Here is a 20,655-nt window from a genome sequence, read left to right as displayed (position 1 = left end):
GCGATAACACCGTTGAAACACTCATAAATAAAGCGATGTACTTGGTAAGACTTTTGACCTGATTGACCATATTTTCGAACACTACATGCCATATATCCATTGTGAGATTTTTTACCACAACTGATATCTCTTTTAAATATATGAGCAATTTTACCATCTCTACTTGCACAATATAAATCATATATAGGATGAATTTGAAACTTTTCATTATTTATAGTTATTATAACATCAGCCATTTTTTCCATTTTAATTTTAATATGTGTCAAATCTTTAAGCCAAAATATTTTTTTTAATTTTGACTTAAAGAAATAGTTTTAATATATAATAAATCAAAATGACCCAAAAAAATATCTTAACCAATATTAATACAGAACTTATGAACCAAGATGATCTTCAAAATTTAAGTAAAGATCAGCTTATAAAAATAATAATCTCACTAAAAGAAAACCAACCAAGGATATACAAACCACGGCCTCCGAAGCCTACTCCAAGACGAAACGTTAAACAAATGATTCAAGATTATGAGGAAAATATCATTCAACCACCTCCTGAATTTAGGGATGATTACAAGCCTACACCCATGCTAAGGACTATAAAAACAGCCCCACTACCATTACCAAGGACTAAGATAGAGGAAGTTGCTAAAGCTATGAAAGGCTACACAAAGTCTTTTGAAATTGGTATAAAAAATAATAAAGACCCGTTATTACAGCTTCAAAACACAAGAAAAGCTGTAGAAAATCACATCATAAAAGAGCTATCAGAAATGAAAGGACTCAAATTTGCTGAAACTCTTAAGGTGACATTTTCAAAGATGACTGGCGATAGTGTAATATATAAAACAGCTTATTTTAATTGCAAACCACAAACAATCATCAATAATCTAGAGATCGCAGAATCACTACAAGCATCTAAACAACAGATATTAAATTTCGTAGCTCAATGGATATCAGAAGGCTCAGGATGGGTATTACAATCTGTTGATGGTCATTATATTAATATAGTAAAATATGAACCAATAAAGGCATCCTCTTATATCAAACTACCTCAAGAACTCAGAAATAGTTCAAAAGGATTAATAAATATGAAAAATGAAGATAATGAATGCCTTAGATGGTGTCATATCAGACACATAAATCCTCAAGAAAAATATCCTCAACGTATTAAAAAAATTGATAAATCATACATTGAGAATCTAAATTATGATGGAGTTCAATTCCCAGTAGCAATAAAGCAGTACAATAAAATTGAGAAGCAAAATGAGATTAATATTAATGTTTTCGGTTATGAAAACAAACAACCATATCCCATCTATATATCAAAAGAAAAGTATAACAATCAGATGAATTTATTATTGATAACTGAAAATGAAAACAAGCATTATGTTCTAATAAAGGATTTCAATAAATTCATGTATAACCAAACTAAACACAAAGAGAGGAAGCACTTCTGTATGCACTGTTTACAATGCTTCAGTTCTGAAAAAGTATTAAATAATCACAAAGATAATTGTATTCAAATAAATGGAGTACAAGCAGTAAAAATGCCTGATAAGGATAACAACATACTAAAATTCAACAACTTCCATAAACAGCAACAAGTGCAATTTGTCATTTATGCTGATTTTGAAGCTATAACAGAAAAGATATCCGGCTGTAAGCAAAATAATGATAAATCATATACTGAAGCCTATCAAAAACACAAAGATTGTGGATATGGTTATAAGGTTGTTTGTTGCTATAATGATAAATATTCAAAGCCTGTTCAGATATACCGAGGTAAAAAGGCTGTTTACAAATTCATGGAAGCTATGCTAGATGAAGTTAAATATTGCAAAACGACTATGCGAAAATTCTTCAAAAAACCACTAAAAATGACTCAAGATGATGAAGATGCATTTCAAAAAGCAAACGGATGCCATATTTGTGACAAACAATATACTGACGAAGATATACGAGTTAGAGACCATTGCCATATAACTGGTAAATATCGAGGATCAGCTCATCAAGAATGCAATCTTAAATTAAGAATAGAGCCCGATAAAATTAAAATACCAGTCATTTTTCATAATCTAAGGGGATATGACAGTCACTTTATAATGCAAGAGATCGGAGCTATTGTTAAGAACCATACATACAAAAATAAAAAAGGAGAGATCAAAGAGATGAATATCAATGCTATACCCAACAATATGGAAAAATACATGGCCTTTATGCTTGGTACTCATTTAACCTTCCTCGATAGCTTCCAATTCATGAGTTCTAGTCTTGAGAAGCTGGTTAGTAATCTACCTAAGGAATCACTAAAATATACTTCTGAAATATTCAAGAGTAAGCAACTCAATCTAATGTCAAGAAAAGGAATATATCCTTATGACTATATGGATAGCTTTGACAAATTTAATGAAAAACTACCCAAAAAAGAAGACTTTTACAGTATATTAAATGATGAGCATATATCAGATGATGACTATAAGCATGCTAAAAATGTGTGGAAAACGTTTAAGATCAAGAATATGGGTGAATACCATGATTTATATCTAAAATCAGATGTCCTATTGCTTGCTGATGTGTTTGAAAGCTTTAGAAAAACATGCTTAGAATTTTATAAACTTGATCCATGTCATTACTTTACAAGTCCGAGTTTATCGTGGGATGCTATGCTTAAAATGACTGATATAAAATTAGAGCTAATGACTGATGTAAATATGTACCAATTCATAGAAAAAGGAATGAGAGGAGGTATTAGTTATATAGCAAATCGATATAGTAAAGCAAACAATAAATATATGAAGGATTATGATAAAAAAGCTCCTTCTAAGTATATCATGTACCTCGATGCGAACAACTTGTATGGCTGGGCAATGAGTCAATATTTACCAACAGGTGGATTCAAATGGTTAAAACAGAAAGAGATTGATAAGATCAACTTAGCTCAGTATAATGATAATAGTAAAAAGGGATTAATAATAGAAGCAGATTTAGAGTATCCAAAAGAATTGCATGACATTCATAACGACTACCCATTGGGAGCAGAAAAAGTTAAAGTAACTAATGACATGTTATCAAATTATTGTAAAAACATAGCAACTAAATACAATATATCAACAGGATTAGTTCATAAGTTGATTCCAACTTTAAACAACAGAGAAAAGTATGTACTACATTATAGAAACCTTAGATTGTACTTAAATCTTGGATTAAAGCTAAAAAAAGTGTACAGAGTGCTTGAATTCAATCAATCTCCATGGTTAAAACAATACATCGATTTTAATACCGAAAAACGTAAAAATTCTAAAAACGCTTTTGAAAAAGACTTTTTTAAATTGATGAATAATTCAGTATACGGCAAAACCATGGAGAATTTGAGGAAGCGAGTCGACGTTAGGTTAGTGACTAATAAAAATAAATTATTAAAGTTAGCTTCAAAACCAACATATGTCAGTAGCAAAATATTTAATGAAAACTTAGTAGCTGTCCATAAAATCAAAGAAACATTAACCCTCAATCGACCTTCATATGTAGGAATGGCTATATTAGATTTAAGCAAAACACTAATGTATGATTTCCATTATAACTACATAAAAAAGAAGTATGCAAACAAAGCCAAACTGCTATTCACAGATACAGACAGTTTAACTTATGAAATTCAGGCTGAAGATGTATATAAAGACTTTTTTGATGATAAAGAGAAATTCGATAACAGTGACTACCCTGAAAAATCACCATTCTTTGATAAAACAAACAAGAAAGTCATTGGTAAATTCAAAGATGAAGCTTCTTTTATTCCTATTTTAGAATTCATCGGTCTGCGATCAAAAATGTATTCTTATATTAAAGACAATCTACAAGTAGGAAAGACAGCCAAAGGAATCAAGAAATCCGTTATCAAAAAAGATATCACACATGAAAACTACAAAGAGACCTTATTCAATAAAACACAGATGCATCATACTATGAAAACCATCAGAAGTCAAGGCCATCAACTTGGAAGCTATGAGATTAATAAAATATCACTGAGCTGTTTTGATGATAAACGGTATATACTTGATGATGGCTTAACAAGTTATGCTTACGGGCATATTAATAACAGCATCATTTACAACAAAAAATCAGATTAAACGCACTTTATAAATGATATAAAAAATAATGTATAATAAATATTATAATGACATCAAATTACATCAAAAAAAAATTTGTTGATATGATGAATATTATAGAAAAACATTGCATTAAGGACAATACACATTTCTTACAATTAAGTGAAAAGGAACAATCAGATAAATTAGCTAACATTTGTACTGATCTCGGTATTATATCAAATATGATCCTTCATAAAAACATGTTAAAAAATCTGATAAAAATACAAAAATATTATATTGAAAATGTAATATAAGACGTTCATTTTAAAAGCACTAAGATGCAAGATTTTAAAAAGAGTATAAGAGATTTTGAAATAAATTTCAAAAAACATCATAAAACTCGGCTTCGCTTGGTTTTCCAGATTGATATTTCAGTTATGATATCAAGGCTTGTTTAAACGCACTGTATCCAAAATTTTGAAAAAGAGTATAAGAAGATTTTTTTATTTTGAACCTAGGGTTGAGTTAGGGTTGTTTTTTTCAGGCTTGGTTTTACAGGCTTGTTTTTCTAGGGTTTGAATTTCAGTTTTGATTTTCCATGGCTTGAATTTCAGTTTTGATTCCAATATTTGATTTCATTTTTGATTTCATTTTTGATTCCATGTTTGATTCTATTTTTTGATTCTATTTTTGATTCTATTTTTGAATCCAGTGCTGTGAGTAGTATAGGAGTTGGGGATGTAAGAGATAATAAAAATTTTTATGATCTCGTACCCCCAACTCCTATACTACTGTGTCTACTATGCATGCAGAGAGCACTGGATTGACTGGATTTACAAGGTAAAAAGTCTATAAATACAAGGAAAAATGACAAACACCCAGGTAAAACAGACAAAAATAATAATATATTATTATGCAGCACCGGGTATGCAGAGAAAACAGAATAATTAGAGGCAACACTAAACATACTGGGAACATTGGATATACAGGGAACACTGGATATACAGGTAACACTGGATATACAGGAAACACTAGATATACTGGGAACATTGGATATACAGGTAACACTGGATATACAGGAAACACTAGATATACTGGGAACATTGGATATACAGGGAACACTGGATATACAGGTAACACCGGGTATACAGGGAACACTAGATATACAGGGAACATTGGATATACAGGAAGCACAAGAAATACAGGTAACATTGGATATACAGTGAACAGTGGATATACAGGGAACACTAGATATACAGGGAACACTAGATATACAGGGAACACTAGATATACAGGGAACACTGGATATACTGGGAACATTGGATATACAGGAAGCACAAGAAATACAGGGAACATTGGATATACAATGAACAGTGGATATACAGGGAACACTAGATATACAGGTAACACTGGATATACAGGAAACACTAGATATACTGGGAACATTGGATATACAGGAAACACTGGATATACAGGTAACACCGGATATACAGGGAACACTAGATATACAGGAAACATTGGATATTCAGGAAGCAAAAGAAATACAGGGAACATTGGATATACAGTGAACAGTGGACATACAGGAAGAACAAGAAATACAGGGAACATTGGATATACGGTAAACAGTGGATATACAGGGAAAACCAGCTAGATATACAGAAAACACTAGATAAACAGGCAACATTGGATATACAGGGAACACTTGATATACAGGGAACACTTGATATACAGGGAACACTAGATATACAGGAAACATTGGATATACAGGAAACACTGGATATGATGGTAACATTGGATATACAGGGAAAACTGGATATACAGGGAACACTAGTTGTACAAAGAACATTGGATATAGGGTGAACACTGGATATACAGGGAACACTAGATATACAGGGAACATTGGATATACAGAGAACACTTGATATACAGGGAACACTGGATATACAGGGAACACTGGATATACAGGGAACACTGGATATACAGGGAACACTAGATATACTGGGAACATTGGATATACAGGGAACACTGGATATACAGGGAACACTAGATATACAGGGAACATTGGATATACAGGAAGCACAAGAAATACAGGGACCATTGGATATACAGTGAACACTGGATATACAGGGAACACTAGATATACAGGGAACATTGGATATACAGGGAACACTGGATATACAGGGAACACTAGATATACAGGGAACACTAGATATACAGGGAACACTAGATATACTGGGAACATTGGATATACAGGGAACACTTGATATACTGGGAACATTGGATATACAGGGAACACTGGATATACAGGGAACATTAGAAATACAGGGAGCACAAGAAATACAGGAAACATTGGGAATACAGGGAGCACTAGATATACAGGGAACACAAGATATACAGGGAACACTAGTTATAAGGGAACACTTGATATACTGGGAACATTGGAAATACAGGGAACACTAGAAATGCAGGGAATACTAGAAATACAGGGAACACTAGATAAACTGGGAACATTGGATATACAGGGAACACTTGATATACAGGGAACACTAGATATACAGGGAACACTAGATATACAGGGAACACTAGATATACAGGGAACACTAGATAAACTGGGAACATTGGATATACAGGGAACACTTGATATACAGGGAACACTAGATATACAGGGAACACTGGATATACAGGGAACATTAGACATACAGGGAGCACAAGAAATACAGGGAACATTGGAAATACAGGGAGCACTAGATATACAGGGAACACTAGATATACAGGGAACATTGGATATACAGGGAACACTGGATATACAGGGAACACTAGATATACAGGGAACATTGGATATACAGGAAGCACAAGAAATACAGGGACCATTGGATATACAGTGAACACTGGATATACAGGGAACACTAGATATACAGGGAACATTGGATATACAGGGAACACTGGATATACAGGGAACACTAGATATACAGGGAACACTAGATATACAGGGAACACTAGATATACTGGGAACATTGGATATACAGGGAACACTTGATATACTGGGAACATTGGATATACAGGGAACATTGCAATTCAGGGAGCACAAGAAATACAGGGAACATTGGAAATACAGGGAGCACTAGATATACAGGGAACACTAGATATACAGGGAACACTAGTTATAAGGGAACACTAGTTATAAGGGAACACTTGATATACTGGGAACATTGGAAATACAGGGAACACTAGATATACAGGGAATACTAGATATACAGGGAACACTAGATATACAGGGAACATTGGATATACAGGGAACACTAAATATACAGGGAACACTAGATATACAGGGGATATTGGATACACAGGAAGCACAAGAAATACAGGGACCATTGGATATACAGTGAACACTGGATATACAGGGAACACTAGATATACAGGGAACATTGGATATTCAGGGAACACTGGATATACAGGGAACACTAGATATACAGGGAACACTAGATATACAGGGAACACTAGATATACTGGGAACATTGGATATACAGGGAACACTTGATATACTGGGAACATATGATATACAGGGAACACTTGATATACAGGGAACACTAGATAAACTGGGAACACTAGATATACAGGGAACATTGGATATACAGGGAACACTGAATATACAGGGAACACTAGATATACAGGGGACATTGGATATACAGGAAGCACAAGAAATACAGGAACCATTGGATATACAGTGAACACTGGATATACAGGGAACACTAGATATACAGGGAACATTGGATATACAGGGAACACTGGATATACAGGGAACACTAGATATACAGTAAACACTAGATATACAGGGAACACTAGATATACTGGGAACATTGGATATACAGGGAACACTTGATATACTGGGAACACCGGATATACAGGGAACACTAGATATACAGGGAACACTTGATATACTGGGAACACTGGATATACAGGGAACACTAGATATACAGGGAACATTGGATATACAGGGAACACTGGATATACAGGGAACACTAGATATACAGGGAACACTAGATATACAGGGAACACTAGATATACTGGGAACATTGGATATACAGGGAACACTTGATATACTGGGAACATTGGATATACAGGGAACACTGGATATACAGGGAACACTGGATATACAGGGAACACTTGATATACTGGGAACATTGGATATACAGGGAACACTTGATATACTGGGAACATTGGATATACAGGGAACACTGGATATACAGGGAACACTGGATATACAGGGAACACTTGATATACTGGGAACACTGGATATACAGGGAACATTGGATATACAGGGAGCACAAGAAATACTGGGAACACTGGATATACAGGGAACACTTGATATACAGGGAACACTAGATATACAGGGAACATTGGATATACAGGGAACACTGGATATACAGGGAACACTAGATATACTGGGAACATTGGATATACAGGGAACACTGGATATACAGGGAACACTAGATATACAGGGAACATTGGATATACAGGAAGCACAAGAAATACAGGGACCATTGGATATACAGTGAACACTGGATATACAGGGAACACTAGATATACAGGGAACATTGGATATACAGGGAACACTGGATATACAGGGAACACTAGATATACAGGGAACACTAGATATACAGGGAACACTAGATATACTGGGAACATTGGATATACAGGGAACACTTGATATACTGGGAACATTGGATATACAGGGAACACTGGATATACAGGGAACATTAGAAATACAGGGAGCACAAGAAATACAGGAAACATTGGGAATACAGGGAGCACTAGATATACAGGGAACACAAGATATACAGGGAACACTAGTTATAAGGGAACACTTGATATACTGGGAACATTGGAAATACAGGGAACACTAGAAATGCAGGGAATACTAGAAATACAGGGAACACTAGATAAACTGGGAACATTGGATATACAGGGAACACTTGATATACAGGGAACACTAGATATACAGGGAACACTAGATATACAGGGAACACTAGATATACAGGGAACACTAGATAAACTGGGAACATTGGATATACAGGGAACACTTGATATACAGGGAACACTAGATATACAGGGAACACTGGATATACAGGGAACATTAGACATACAGGGAGCACAAGAAATACAGGGAACATTGGAAATACAGGGAGCACTAGATATACAGGGAACACTAGATATACAGGGAACATTGGATATACAGGGAACACTGGATATACAGGGAACACTAGATATACAGGGAACATTGGATATACAGGAAGCACAAGAAATACAGGGACCATTGGATATACAGTGAACACTGGATATACAGGGAACACTAGATATACAGGGAACATTGGATATACAGGGAACACTGGATATACAGGGAACACTAGATATACAGGGAACACTAGATATACAGGGAACACTAGATATACTGGGAACATTGGATATACAGGGAACACTTGATATACTGGGAACATTGGATATACAGGGAACATTGCAATTCAGGGAGCACAAGAAATACAGGGAACATTGGAAATACAGGGAGCACTAGATATACAGGGAACACTAGATATACAGGGAACACTAGTTATAAGGGAACACTAGTTATAAGGGAACACTTGATATACTGGGAACATTGGAAATACAGGGAACACTAGATATACAGGGAATACTAGATATACAGGGAACACTAGATATACAGGGAACATTGGATATACAGGGAACACTAAATATACAGGGAACACTAGATATACAGGGGATATTGGATACACAGGAAGCACAAGAAATACAGGGACCATTGGATATACAGTGAACACTGGATATACAGGGAACACTAGATATACAGGGAACATTGGATATTCAGGGAACACTGGATATACAGGGAACACTAGATATACAGGGAACACTAGATATACAGGGAACACTAGATATACTGGGAACATTGGATATACAGGGAACACTTGATATACTGGGAACATATGATATACAGGGAACACTTGATATACAGGGAACACTAGATAAACTGGGAACACTAGATATACAGGGAACATTGGATATACAGGGAACACTGAATATACAGGGAACACTAGATATACAGGGGACATTGGATATACAGGAAGCACAAGAAATACAGGAACCATTGGATATACAGTGAACACTGGATATACAGGGAACACTAGATATACAGGGAACATTGGATATACAGGGAACACTGGATATACAGGGAACACTAGATATACAGTAAACACTAGATATACAGGGAACACTAGATATACTGGGAACATTGGATATACAGGGAACACTTGATATACTGGGAACACCGGATATACAGGGAACACTAGATATACAGGGAACACTTGATATACTGGGAACACTGGATATACAGGGAACACTAGATATACAGGGAACATTGGATATACAGGGAACACTGGATATACAGGGAACACTAGATATACAGGGAACACTAGATATACAGGGAACACTAGATATACTGGGAACATTGGATATACAGGGAACACTTGATATACTGGGAACATTGGATATACAGGGAACACTGGATATACAGGGAACACTGGATATACAGGGAACACTTGATATACTGGGAACATTGGATATACAGGGAACACTTGATATACTGGGAACATTGGATATACAGGGAACACTGGATATACAGGGAACACTGGATATACAGGGAACACTTGATATACTGGGAACACTGGATATACAGGGAACATTGGATATACAGGGAGCACAAGAAATACTGGGAACACTGGATATACAGGGAACACTTGATATACAGGGAACACTAGATATACAGGGAACATTGGATATACAGGGAACACTGGATATACAGGGAACACTAGATATACTGGGAACATTAGATATACAGGGAACACTAGATATACTGGGAACATTGGAAATACAATGAACACTAGATGTACAGGGAACACTAGATATACAGGGAACACTAGATATACAGGGAACACTGGATATACAGGGAACACTTGATATACTGAGAACATTGGATATACAGCGAACACTTGATATACTGGGAACATTAGAAATACAGGGAGCACAAGAAATACAGGGAACATTGGAAATACAGGGAACACTAGATATACAGGGAACACTAGATATACAGGGAACACTAGATATACAGGGAACATTTGATATACAGGGAACACTTGATATACTGGGAACATTGGAAAAACAGGGAACGCTAAATATACAGGGAACACTAGATATACAGGAAACAATAGATATACAGGGAATACTAGAAATACAGGGAACACTGGATAAACTGGGAACATTGAAAAAACAGGGAACGCTAAATATACAGGGAACACTAGATATACAGGGAACATTGGAAATACAGGGAGCACAAGAAATACAGGGAACATTAGAAATACAGGGAACATTAGATATACAGGGAACACTAGATATACAGGGAACATTGGATATACAGGGAACATTGGATATACAGGGAACACTTGATATACTGGGAACATTGGATATACAGGAAACACTGGATATACAGGGAACACTAGATATACAGGGAACACTAGATATACAGGGAACACTAGATATACTGTGAACATTGGATATACAGGGAACACTTGATATACTGGGAACATTGGATATACAGGGAACACTAGATATACAGGGAACACTAGATATACAGGGAACATTGGATATACAGGGAACACTTGATATACTGTGAACACTAGATATACTGGGAACATTGGATATACAGGGAACACTTGATATACTGGGAACACTAGATATACAGGGAACATTGGATATACAGGGAACACTAGATATACTGGGAACACTGGATATACAGGGAACACTAGCTATACATGTACAGGGAACACTAGATATACAGGGAACACTAGATATACTGGGAACACTGGATATACAGGGAACATTGGATATACAGAAAACACTTGATATACTGGGAACACTGGATATACAGGGAACACTAGATATACAGGGAACACTAGATATACAGGGAACACTAGATATACTGGGAACACTGGATATACAGGGAACACTAGATATACAGGGAACACTAGATATACAGGGAACACTAGATATACTGGGAACATTAGATATACAGGGAACACTTGATATACTGGGAACATTGGATATACAGGGAACACTGGATATACAGGGAACACTGGATATACAGGGAACACTGGATATACAGGTAACACTAGATATACAGGGAACACAAGATATACAGGGAACACTAGATATACTGGGAACATTGGATATACAGGGAACACTTGATATACTGGGAACATTGGATATACAGGGAACACTGGATATTCAGGTAACACTAAATATACAGGGAACACTTGATATACTGGGAACATTGGATATACAGGGAACACTTGATATACTGGGAACATTGGATATACAGGGAACACTGGATATACAGGGAACACTAGATATACTGGGAACATTGGATATACAGGGAACACTAGATATACAGGGAACACTGGATATACAGGGAACACTAGATATACAGGGAACACTAGATATACTGGGAACATTGGATATACAGGGAACACTTGATATACTGGGAACATTGGATATACAGGGAACACTGGATATACAGGGAACATTGGAAATACAGGGAGCACAAGAAATACAGGGAACACAAGATATACAGGGAACACTAGTTATAAGGGAACACTTGATATACAGGGAACACTAGATATACTGGGAACATTGGATATACAGGGAACACTAGATATACAGGGAACACTAGATATACAGGGAACATTGGATATACAGGGAACACTTGATATACTGGGATATTGGAAAAACAGTGAACACTAAATATACAGGGAACACTAGATATACAGGGAACACTAGATATACTGGGAACACTAGATATACAGGGAACACTAGATATACAGGGAATACTAGAAATACAGGGAACACTAGATAAACTGGGAACATTGGATATACAGGGAACACTTGATATACAGGGAACACTAGATATACAGGGAACACTAGATATACAGGGAACACTAGATAAACTGGGAACATTGGATATACAGGGAACACTTGATATACAGGGAACACTAGATATACAGGGAACACTAGATATACTGGGAACATTGGATATACAGGGAACACTTGATATACTGGGAACATTGGATATACAGGGAACACTGGATATACAGGGAACATTAGAAATACAGGGAGCACAAGAAATACAGGGAACATTGGAAATACAGGGAACACTAGATATACAGGAAACACTAGATATACAGGGAACACTAGATATACAGGGAACATTGGATATACAGGGAACACTTGATATACTGGGAACATTGAAAAAACAGGGAACGCTAAATATACAGGGAACACTAGATACACAGGGAACAATAGATATACAGGGAATACTAGAAATACAGGGAACACTGGATAAACTGGGAACATTGGATATACAGGGAACACTTGATATACAGGGAACACTAGATATACAGGGAACACTAGATATACAGGGAACACTAGATATACTGGGAACACTGGATATACAGGGAACACTAGATATACAGGGAACACTAGATATACAGGGAACACTAGATATACAGGGAACATTGGATATACAGGGAACACTTGATATACTGTGAACACTAGATATACTGGGAACATTGGATATACAGGGAACACTTGATATACTGGGAACACTAGATATACAGGGAACATTGGATATACAGGGAACACTAGATATACTGGGAACACTGGATATACAGGGAACACTAGATATACATGTACAGGGAACACTAGATATACAGGGAACACTAGATATACTGGGAACACTGGATATACAGGGAACATTGGATATACAGAAAACACTTGATATACTGGGAACACTGGATATACAGGGAACACTAGATATACAGGGAACACTAGATATACAGGGAACACTAGATATACTGGGAACACTGGATATACAGGGAACACTAGATATACAGGGAACACTAGATATACAGGGAACACTAGATATACTGGGAACATTAGATATACAGGGAACACTTGATATACTGGGAACATTGGATATACAGGGAACACTGGATATACAGGGAACACTGGATATACAGGGAACACTGGATATACAGGTAACACTAGATATACAGGGAACACAAGATATACAGGGAACACTAGATATACTGGGAACATTGGATATACAGGGAACACTTGATATACTGGGAACATTGGATATACAGGGAACACTGGATATTCAGGTAACACTGAATATACAGGGAACACTTGATATACTGGGAACATTGGATATACAGGGAACACTTGATATACTGGGAACATTGGATATACAGGGAACACTGGATATACAGGGAACACTAGATATACTGGGAACATTGGATATACAGGGAACACTAGATATACAGGGAACACTGGATATACAGGGAACACTAGATATACAGGGAACACTAGATATACTGGGAACATTGGATATACAGGGAACACTTGATATACTGGGAACATTGGATATACAGGGAACACTGGATATACAGGGAACATTGGAAATACAGGGAGCACAAGAAATACAGGGAACACAAGATATACAGGGAACACTAGTTATAAGGGAACACTTGATATACAGGGAACACTAGATATACTGGGAACATTGGATATACAGGGAACACTAGATATACAGGGAACACTAGATATACAGGGAACATTGGATATACAGGGAACACTTGATATACTGGGATATTGGAAAAACAGTGAACACTAAATATACAGGGAACACTAGATATACAGGGAACACTAGATATACTGGGAACACTAGATATACAGGGAACACTAGATATACAGGGAATACTAGAAATACAGGGAACACTAGATAAACTGGGAACATTGGATATACAGGGAACACTTGATATACAGGGAACACTAGATATACAGGGAACACTAGATATACAGGGAACACTAGATAAACTGGGAACATTGGATATACAGGGAACACTTGATATACAGGGAACACTAGATATACAGGGAACACTAGATATACTGGGAACATTGGATATACAGGGAACACTTGATATACTGGGAACATTGGATATACAGGGAACACTGGATATACAGGGAACATTAGAAATACAGGGAGCACAAGAAATACAGGGAACATTGGAAATACAGGGAACACTAGATATACAGGAAACACTAGATATACAGGGAACACTAGATATACAGGGAACATTGGATATACAGGGAACACTTGATATACTGGGAACATTGAAAAAACAGGGAACGCTAAATATACAGGGAACACTAGATACACAGGGAACAATAGATATACAGGGAATACTAGAAATACAGGGAACACTGGATAAACTGGGAACATTGGATATACAGGGAACACTTGATATACAGGGAACACTAGATATACAGGGAACACTAGATATACAGGGAACACTAGATAAACTGGGAACATTGGATATACAGGGAACCCTTGATATACAGGGAACACTAGATATACAGGGAACACTGGATATTCAGGGAACACTAGATAAACTGGGAACATTAGATATACAGGGAACACTTGATATACAGGGAACACTAGATATACTGGGAACACTAGATATACTGGGAACATCGGAAATACAGGGAGCACAAGAAATACAGTGCACACTGGATATACAGGGAACAATATCTGTACAGGAAACACTAGATCGCTCGGATGTAAATGGATTCCAACTTGAATAATTAAGGCTTTTAAAGTTGTTTTCTCGTGCGTTTTCAAAAAATCAATTTTTATAGCCGTAGCTTGATTTCTATCCGCAAATGAAGGCAAGATTATGTTTTTCATAGGTTGATGCCTACCACTAATTTCAGAACAGTTAAGACCAAAAAAAATTGCAAAATCCCTGTGACGTAGTTTTAGGTTGACTGAGAACAGAAATAAAGAATACTCTTACCCGACTCTACGCTGATAGGGCGGAGTGCCAACAGCATCATAACACCTAAAATAAACTTGAAGTCCATAATTCTTCGTGTGGTATGAAAGTCTGCAAATGAAATAACATTAAAAAGCAGATAAAATATCAACCAGAGTTATTATTTTCTGAGCTATTAAAAATTGTGAATATGAATTTTTTTTAATTTTTATTAGAAAATATCGAGAGGCAGTAACTAAGTGTATCCCTGTTTTAACATGGAAATTTTTTCAAACGATTCTGACTCAAATAAAGATAAATTTTATTTCCTTAACATGGAGTTTAAGATTCCTTAAAAGCCTTTCTTTCTACTTCCCCAAATGCCTGTTCGCATCAGGTAATGAGTGGGGCGTTTTCCTGGCTTTTTGAAATTGTCAGTTGCAAATGTAAAATACAAAAAAACTTTGAATAGATATGTATATAACTTACCTTGCCAAGAACTCAGCGCCTGGGTTGTAAGAACGAAAGCAGAAACTAGAACATATAAGAAAACGGGACATCGAACACGTTCTAATTAGGTGCTGCATCAAAACGATTTTAAAAACAACAAGACAACTATACTTACTTCTTGCTGTTAAAAGCTGAATGAGTTCCTTCCTTGAATAATGATCGAATTTGTTCGCTAGAACGAGTTTTTTCCGTTTTAAATCTGTCCAATGGCATAAAGCCAAACATTCGTCTTTTGACTTGTTGTCACATTTTTCCCAGAAATAGCTCGCAGAGTTATCATCACGACAGATTTTCTGTGTGAGATTCCACCTGAACAAAGATAAACGTCAAAAGACATAAGACCTAACAGATAGTGATACTCCTGGACACTAGATTGATTTATTCTAGTTTAAAAATTATTTTAGAAGTTCTTGAGGAGATTTGGTGTGTTAACAACCGGACTACATTCTTTTCCATTATCTACAATGCTAAACATCAAAGTACGTTAAAGAAGACCAATTAATGGTAAAAAAGAAAATGAAAAAGCCTCATAATTGCAAGAAACATAGCTATTGCCTTATTTGAGCGATAAATTAAACTGTCAAACCTTCCTTTTGAAAACTTTTGGAAACTATTTTCAGCCCCTATCTTAATTAGATTTGTGAGACCGACAAACACACTAGCCTATATTATGTTATCTATTTTCTTCTTGTTGGCAATGGCGTTGGTTAGAATTTTTTTCTTAGTTCCATTAATATGTCAAACGGAATGTCATCTTTTAGGTTGCTGTCGTTGTGCATGAATTCAGCTGCAAGTTGTGACACCCTTTCCTTCTTGTGAATGTGAATTAGCACGTTCGCACGAGTAAATTCTGTCATTGAGAATATATTATTAAGCATTAAATTTAGTTTTACGTTACTTAGTAGGAGATAAATTTTGTTATCTTGTATGAACCAAGCACCGGCCGGTTTCCAGTGGGATGCTATTATTTCTAAGAAAACCGATATGAACAAGCGAAACACAGACTGATTCTTGGTCAGCTTGTAGTTAAAGGAGCAATGTCGCGGTATATTAAGTCACTTTTTTGATTCCTTTCAAATTGAAGGAAACTGGCCTCAAAATATATAATAGTTTTCTAACATAGAAAAACAATAAACAAGTAATAAAAAAGGCGAAAAGAATGGATCAAGAATGGTTTCGACTGATGAAAATTAAGACAAATAACAGAGGACAAATTTGCCATTTTTTTAAAAAAATGTGTTGTCCGTGACGTAGCCCCCTTAAAAATTACTTGTAATTGGAGCCTCAATTGGATGCACGAGTCCAATAGAGCAGTTTTCAATTAAAGGTCAAATGCAACGAAATTTGATGAAATTTTATTTAAGACTCATTTTGACTTTAAATGAAAGGAAATACTGTGAATAATCATAATCTAAAGTTTTAAACGATTTGGTTAAAACGTCGCTGAGATATTCGATGTTAAAGACAGCCCTTTATCTTCGCTTCACAAACGGAACGGTTCGGAAAAGCTTCGGAAAATTGTCGGAAATGGATTTTGTGACGTCACATGTGGCGAGCTTCGACGCGCGAAGATGCAGCAAAGTGCTGTTCCAAGTTTGTCTCTACCAGGTCTGCTGCACCTTTTGGCATTTAAAATCCCGATAAAGCCGGATGACCATTCGAAATATCTTCTTAAAGACGAGGAGCGATGCAAGGAATGGTTGAGATCGACGAAAAAGAGAGGATGTGTATGCCAAATGCACGCTGGCTTTGCTCAGCAAATACAATATCATCCGACATGTTTTTCTCAGAAAGCTTCCAGCAGAATCTTGCACTTTGGTCCGTGTTCCAGCCCTAGAAACTTCAAATGAGACCTGGCTTCTCCTCTTATTACCAACTTGGAAAGAAAGCCGTTAATCCAGGACTAATGCGAAATCGTTTGCGACGAAATGCAGAATTCGAAGGTAAAGTCGCTAATAAACTTACCCATTGTCTGGGAACCCCAAAGTTGTACTTTCTTGTATTATATTGAACTTAGATTCACACACTACTTCCTTAACCTGACGCTAGTCGCTTCATAAACTTCTACCAAAACTATAACTCTACTGTTTGCGTGAAATATTGTGAATCGCGAGGCTGGTATTAAAAATATATTTTTTATTACAGGAAGGAACTTTTGCAGACTTTTTATGTTCATGTTTCTTTTTACTTAAAAATGATATTCCCTATATAGCTTCGATCGTCTAAAAAGCTAAATTATACATGCAGACATTGAAGGAAAATAATGCTTTTAATTTACAGTATTGTGTACAATGAAACACTCTTTTCAATGTTTGTTTATATTTGAAATTATTATGAATGCTAAATATAACAACGAAAATACCCCCGACTGAACATTGTTGGTGCCCAAGAAAAGGTTTATATTTTTCATGTAAACTACATGTATATGATGAGTTTGTTCACTTGTAAAGGCCAATTTACCTGATTCATTTGTTGTTCAGATCTGCATTAACCCCATTTCAGTCCAGTACAATGACTGTTGCATTGCATAGCACTCATTATAAGTCAAGTATAAGTCAAGTGAACTACTGGCTCAGGAGAATCTACAACCAGATTGTAGGTGTGTCATGACAATTTATTTCTGAAATTAACTTTTCATAATTTTGTCTGCCCCAAATCTGTTGACCTTTTACAAATTCCTCAGTAACAGCTTTAGGCATACTCCCTTTAAAAATCTATATGGGTATTTTTAGTGCCCAAGACCCCCTCCCCACTTGCTGGGGGTACTCCCATACTCCCATAGACTTTCCAAAAGTCGTTCGCTCGATTCTGGCTTGGTGGTAGTAGACCCTGGTGCGAACCCGGTGCGGAGCTTTATAATAATGCAGCTTTGACAAAATCTCATGATAATTTGTACATACAAGGATGTGTAAGCAAGGTCATTGAAACACAAAACTAGGTGTAAATTTTCCCTGCTACATGTCCCAGTGTCAGGTCCTGTGTCAGCACACAAGTTAGATCTTATAACCTGGGTCTTAAGAAATGCAAGTTGCCATAAATTACTGTTGAAATTGTTATCTTCGACCTACACCCCATCTACTTAAGACAATTCCCTTTTCAGAGAATCATCAATAAAATCAACTGAAAAATATAAGGGCCAGATTACAAGATAATCACCTAGGTTAATAATTCGGCAAATAAAGAGCAATATTAATACCAGGCATAATTCTGATTGAAGCTAAAAGGCCACGCAGTCACGGTATTTAATTTCAATCTTTGAAAATAAATTATTTGGCTGAGGGGAATGAGTTTAAAGCTTCTAAAGGTTTAATCGATTCTTCAAGAACACACTCAGCTCAGCTCGGGCAATGCTACAATTAAACAGTGTACAAATAATTCCACATTGCAATCCTTTCGAACAAAAGCAAGACAATACTTCAACTTAAGATTCAACTATTTATTTATTTCAAATTCTTTGAAAGCCGTTTGCATTATATTTATTAGGCTCACCAATATATGTGGCATATTCCTTCGTTGTTGGTGCATCTAGATGTTGCCGGATTAAACGCCATCTTGTTCACTCGCAGAGTCGGAATTAAACACTCCAGAAATCGATTTAATCCTTACCAGATGCCGTTAGTTCGAACTGATATGGCTGTATTTAGACTTTTCGAAGGCTTGAATCAAAGTCTTCATCGGTTTCAACTAACGGCTGTTTCATAAACTCTGGAAATCCATCGAACAAACCCAGTCTGGAACAAACCCAAGGATTTGCAAGGATCGCTCAAAACAAGTGAAAATTTGCTCGCCACACCTGACGTCACAAATACCTCTATTCGATTCCATTCCACGCGCGGCCATTTTTGGTTCGTTTTCGTGAAGTCTTCGGAAATCGTCGGATTTTTATCTCCTAAGCGCCACAATTCGCACAAAAACCATTTCTGAGAGTTTATTATCATTAGTACCTTCATAAACGACAGGTTTGCGGACAAAAGAAAAAATTTCCAATTTCGTTGCATTTGACCTTTAAGTGTCGTAAAACCAAAACTAAGGTAATTACTCTGGCCAATCAGAAACGACATTGACAATCCAGTGAACCAATCAAAACTCGAAGCAAAAACATGTAGCTGACGCGTAGCGCGGGAAAAC

The 20,655-nt window shown here is 36.3% G+C and overlaps 1 protein-coding gene across 1 annotated transcript; it reads left to right on the top strand.

Moving 5' to 3' along the window:
• The first annotated feature begins 558 nt into the window (after positions 1-558).
• On the top strand, positions 559-19,137 carry LOC144648146 (uncharacterized). The gene is made up of 2 exons (XM_078507777.1): positions 559-3,153; positions 19,008-19,137. The coding sequence occupies exons 1-2, from the start codon at positions 581-583 to the stop codon at positions 19,135-19,137; spliced, it is 2,703 nt and encodes a 900-aa protein (XP_078363903.1). The 5' UTR covers positions 559-580.
• Positions 19,138-20,655: the final 1,518 nt, after the last annotated feature.

The sequence above is a fragment of the Oculina patagonica genome, chromosome 4 (assembly GCF_052425735.1).
Source record: "Oculina patagonica isolate OP01 chromosome 4, crgOcupat, whole genome shotgun sequence".
NCBI classification, from domain to species: Eukaryota; Metazoa; Cnidaria; class Anthozoa; order Scleractinia; family Oculinidae; genus Oculina; species Oculina patagonica.
The sequence above is the reverse complement of the archived record's forward strand: the minus strand, read 5'-3'. Positions and strand labels throughout refer to the sequence as shown.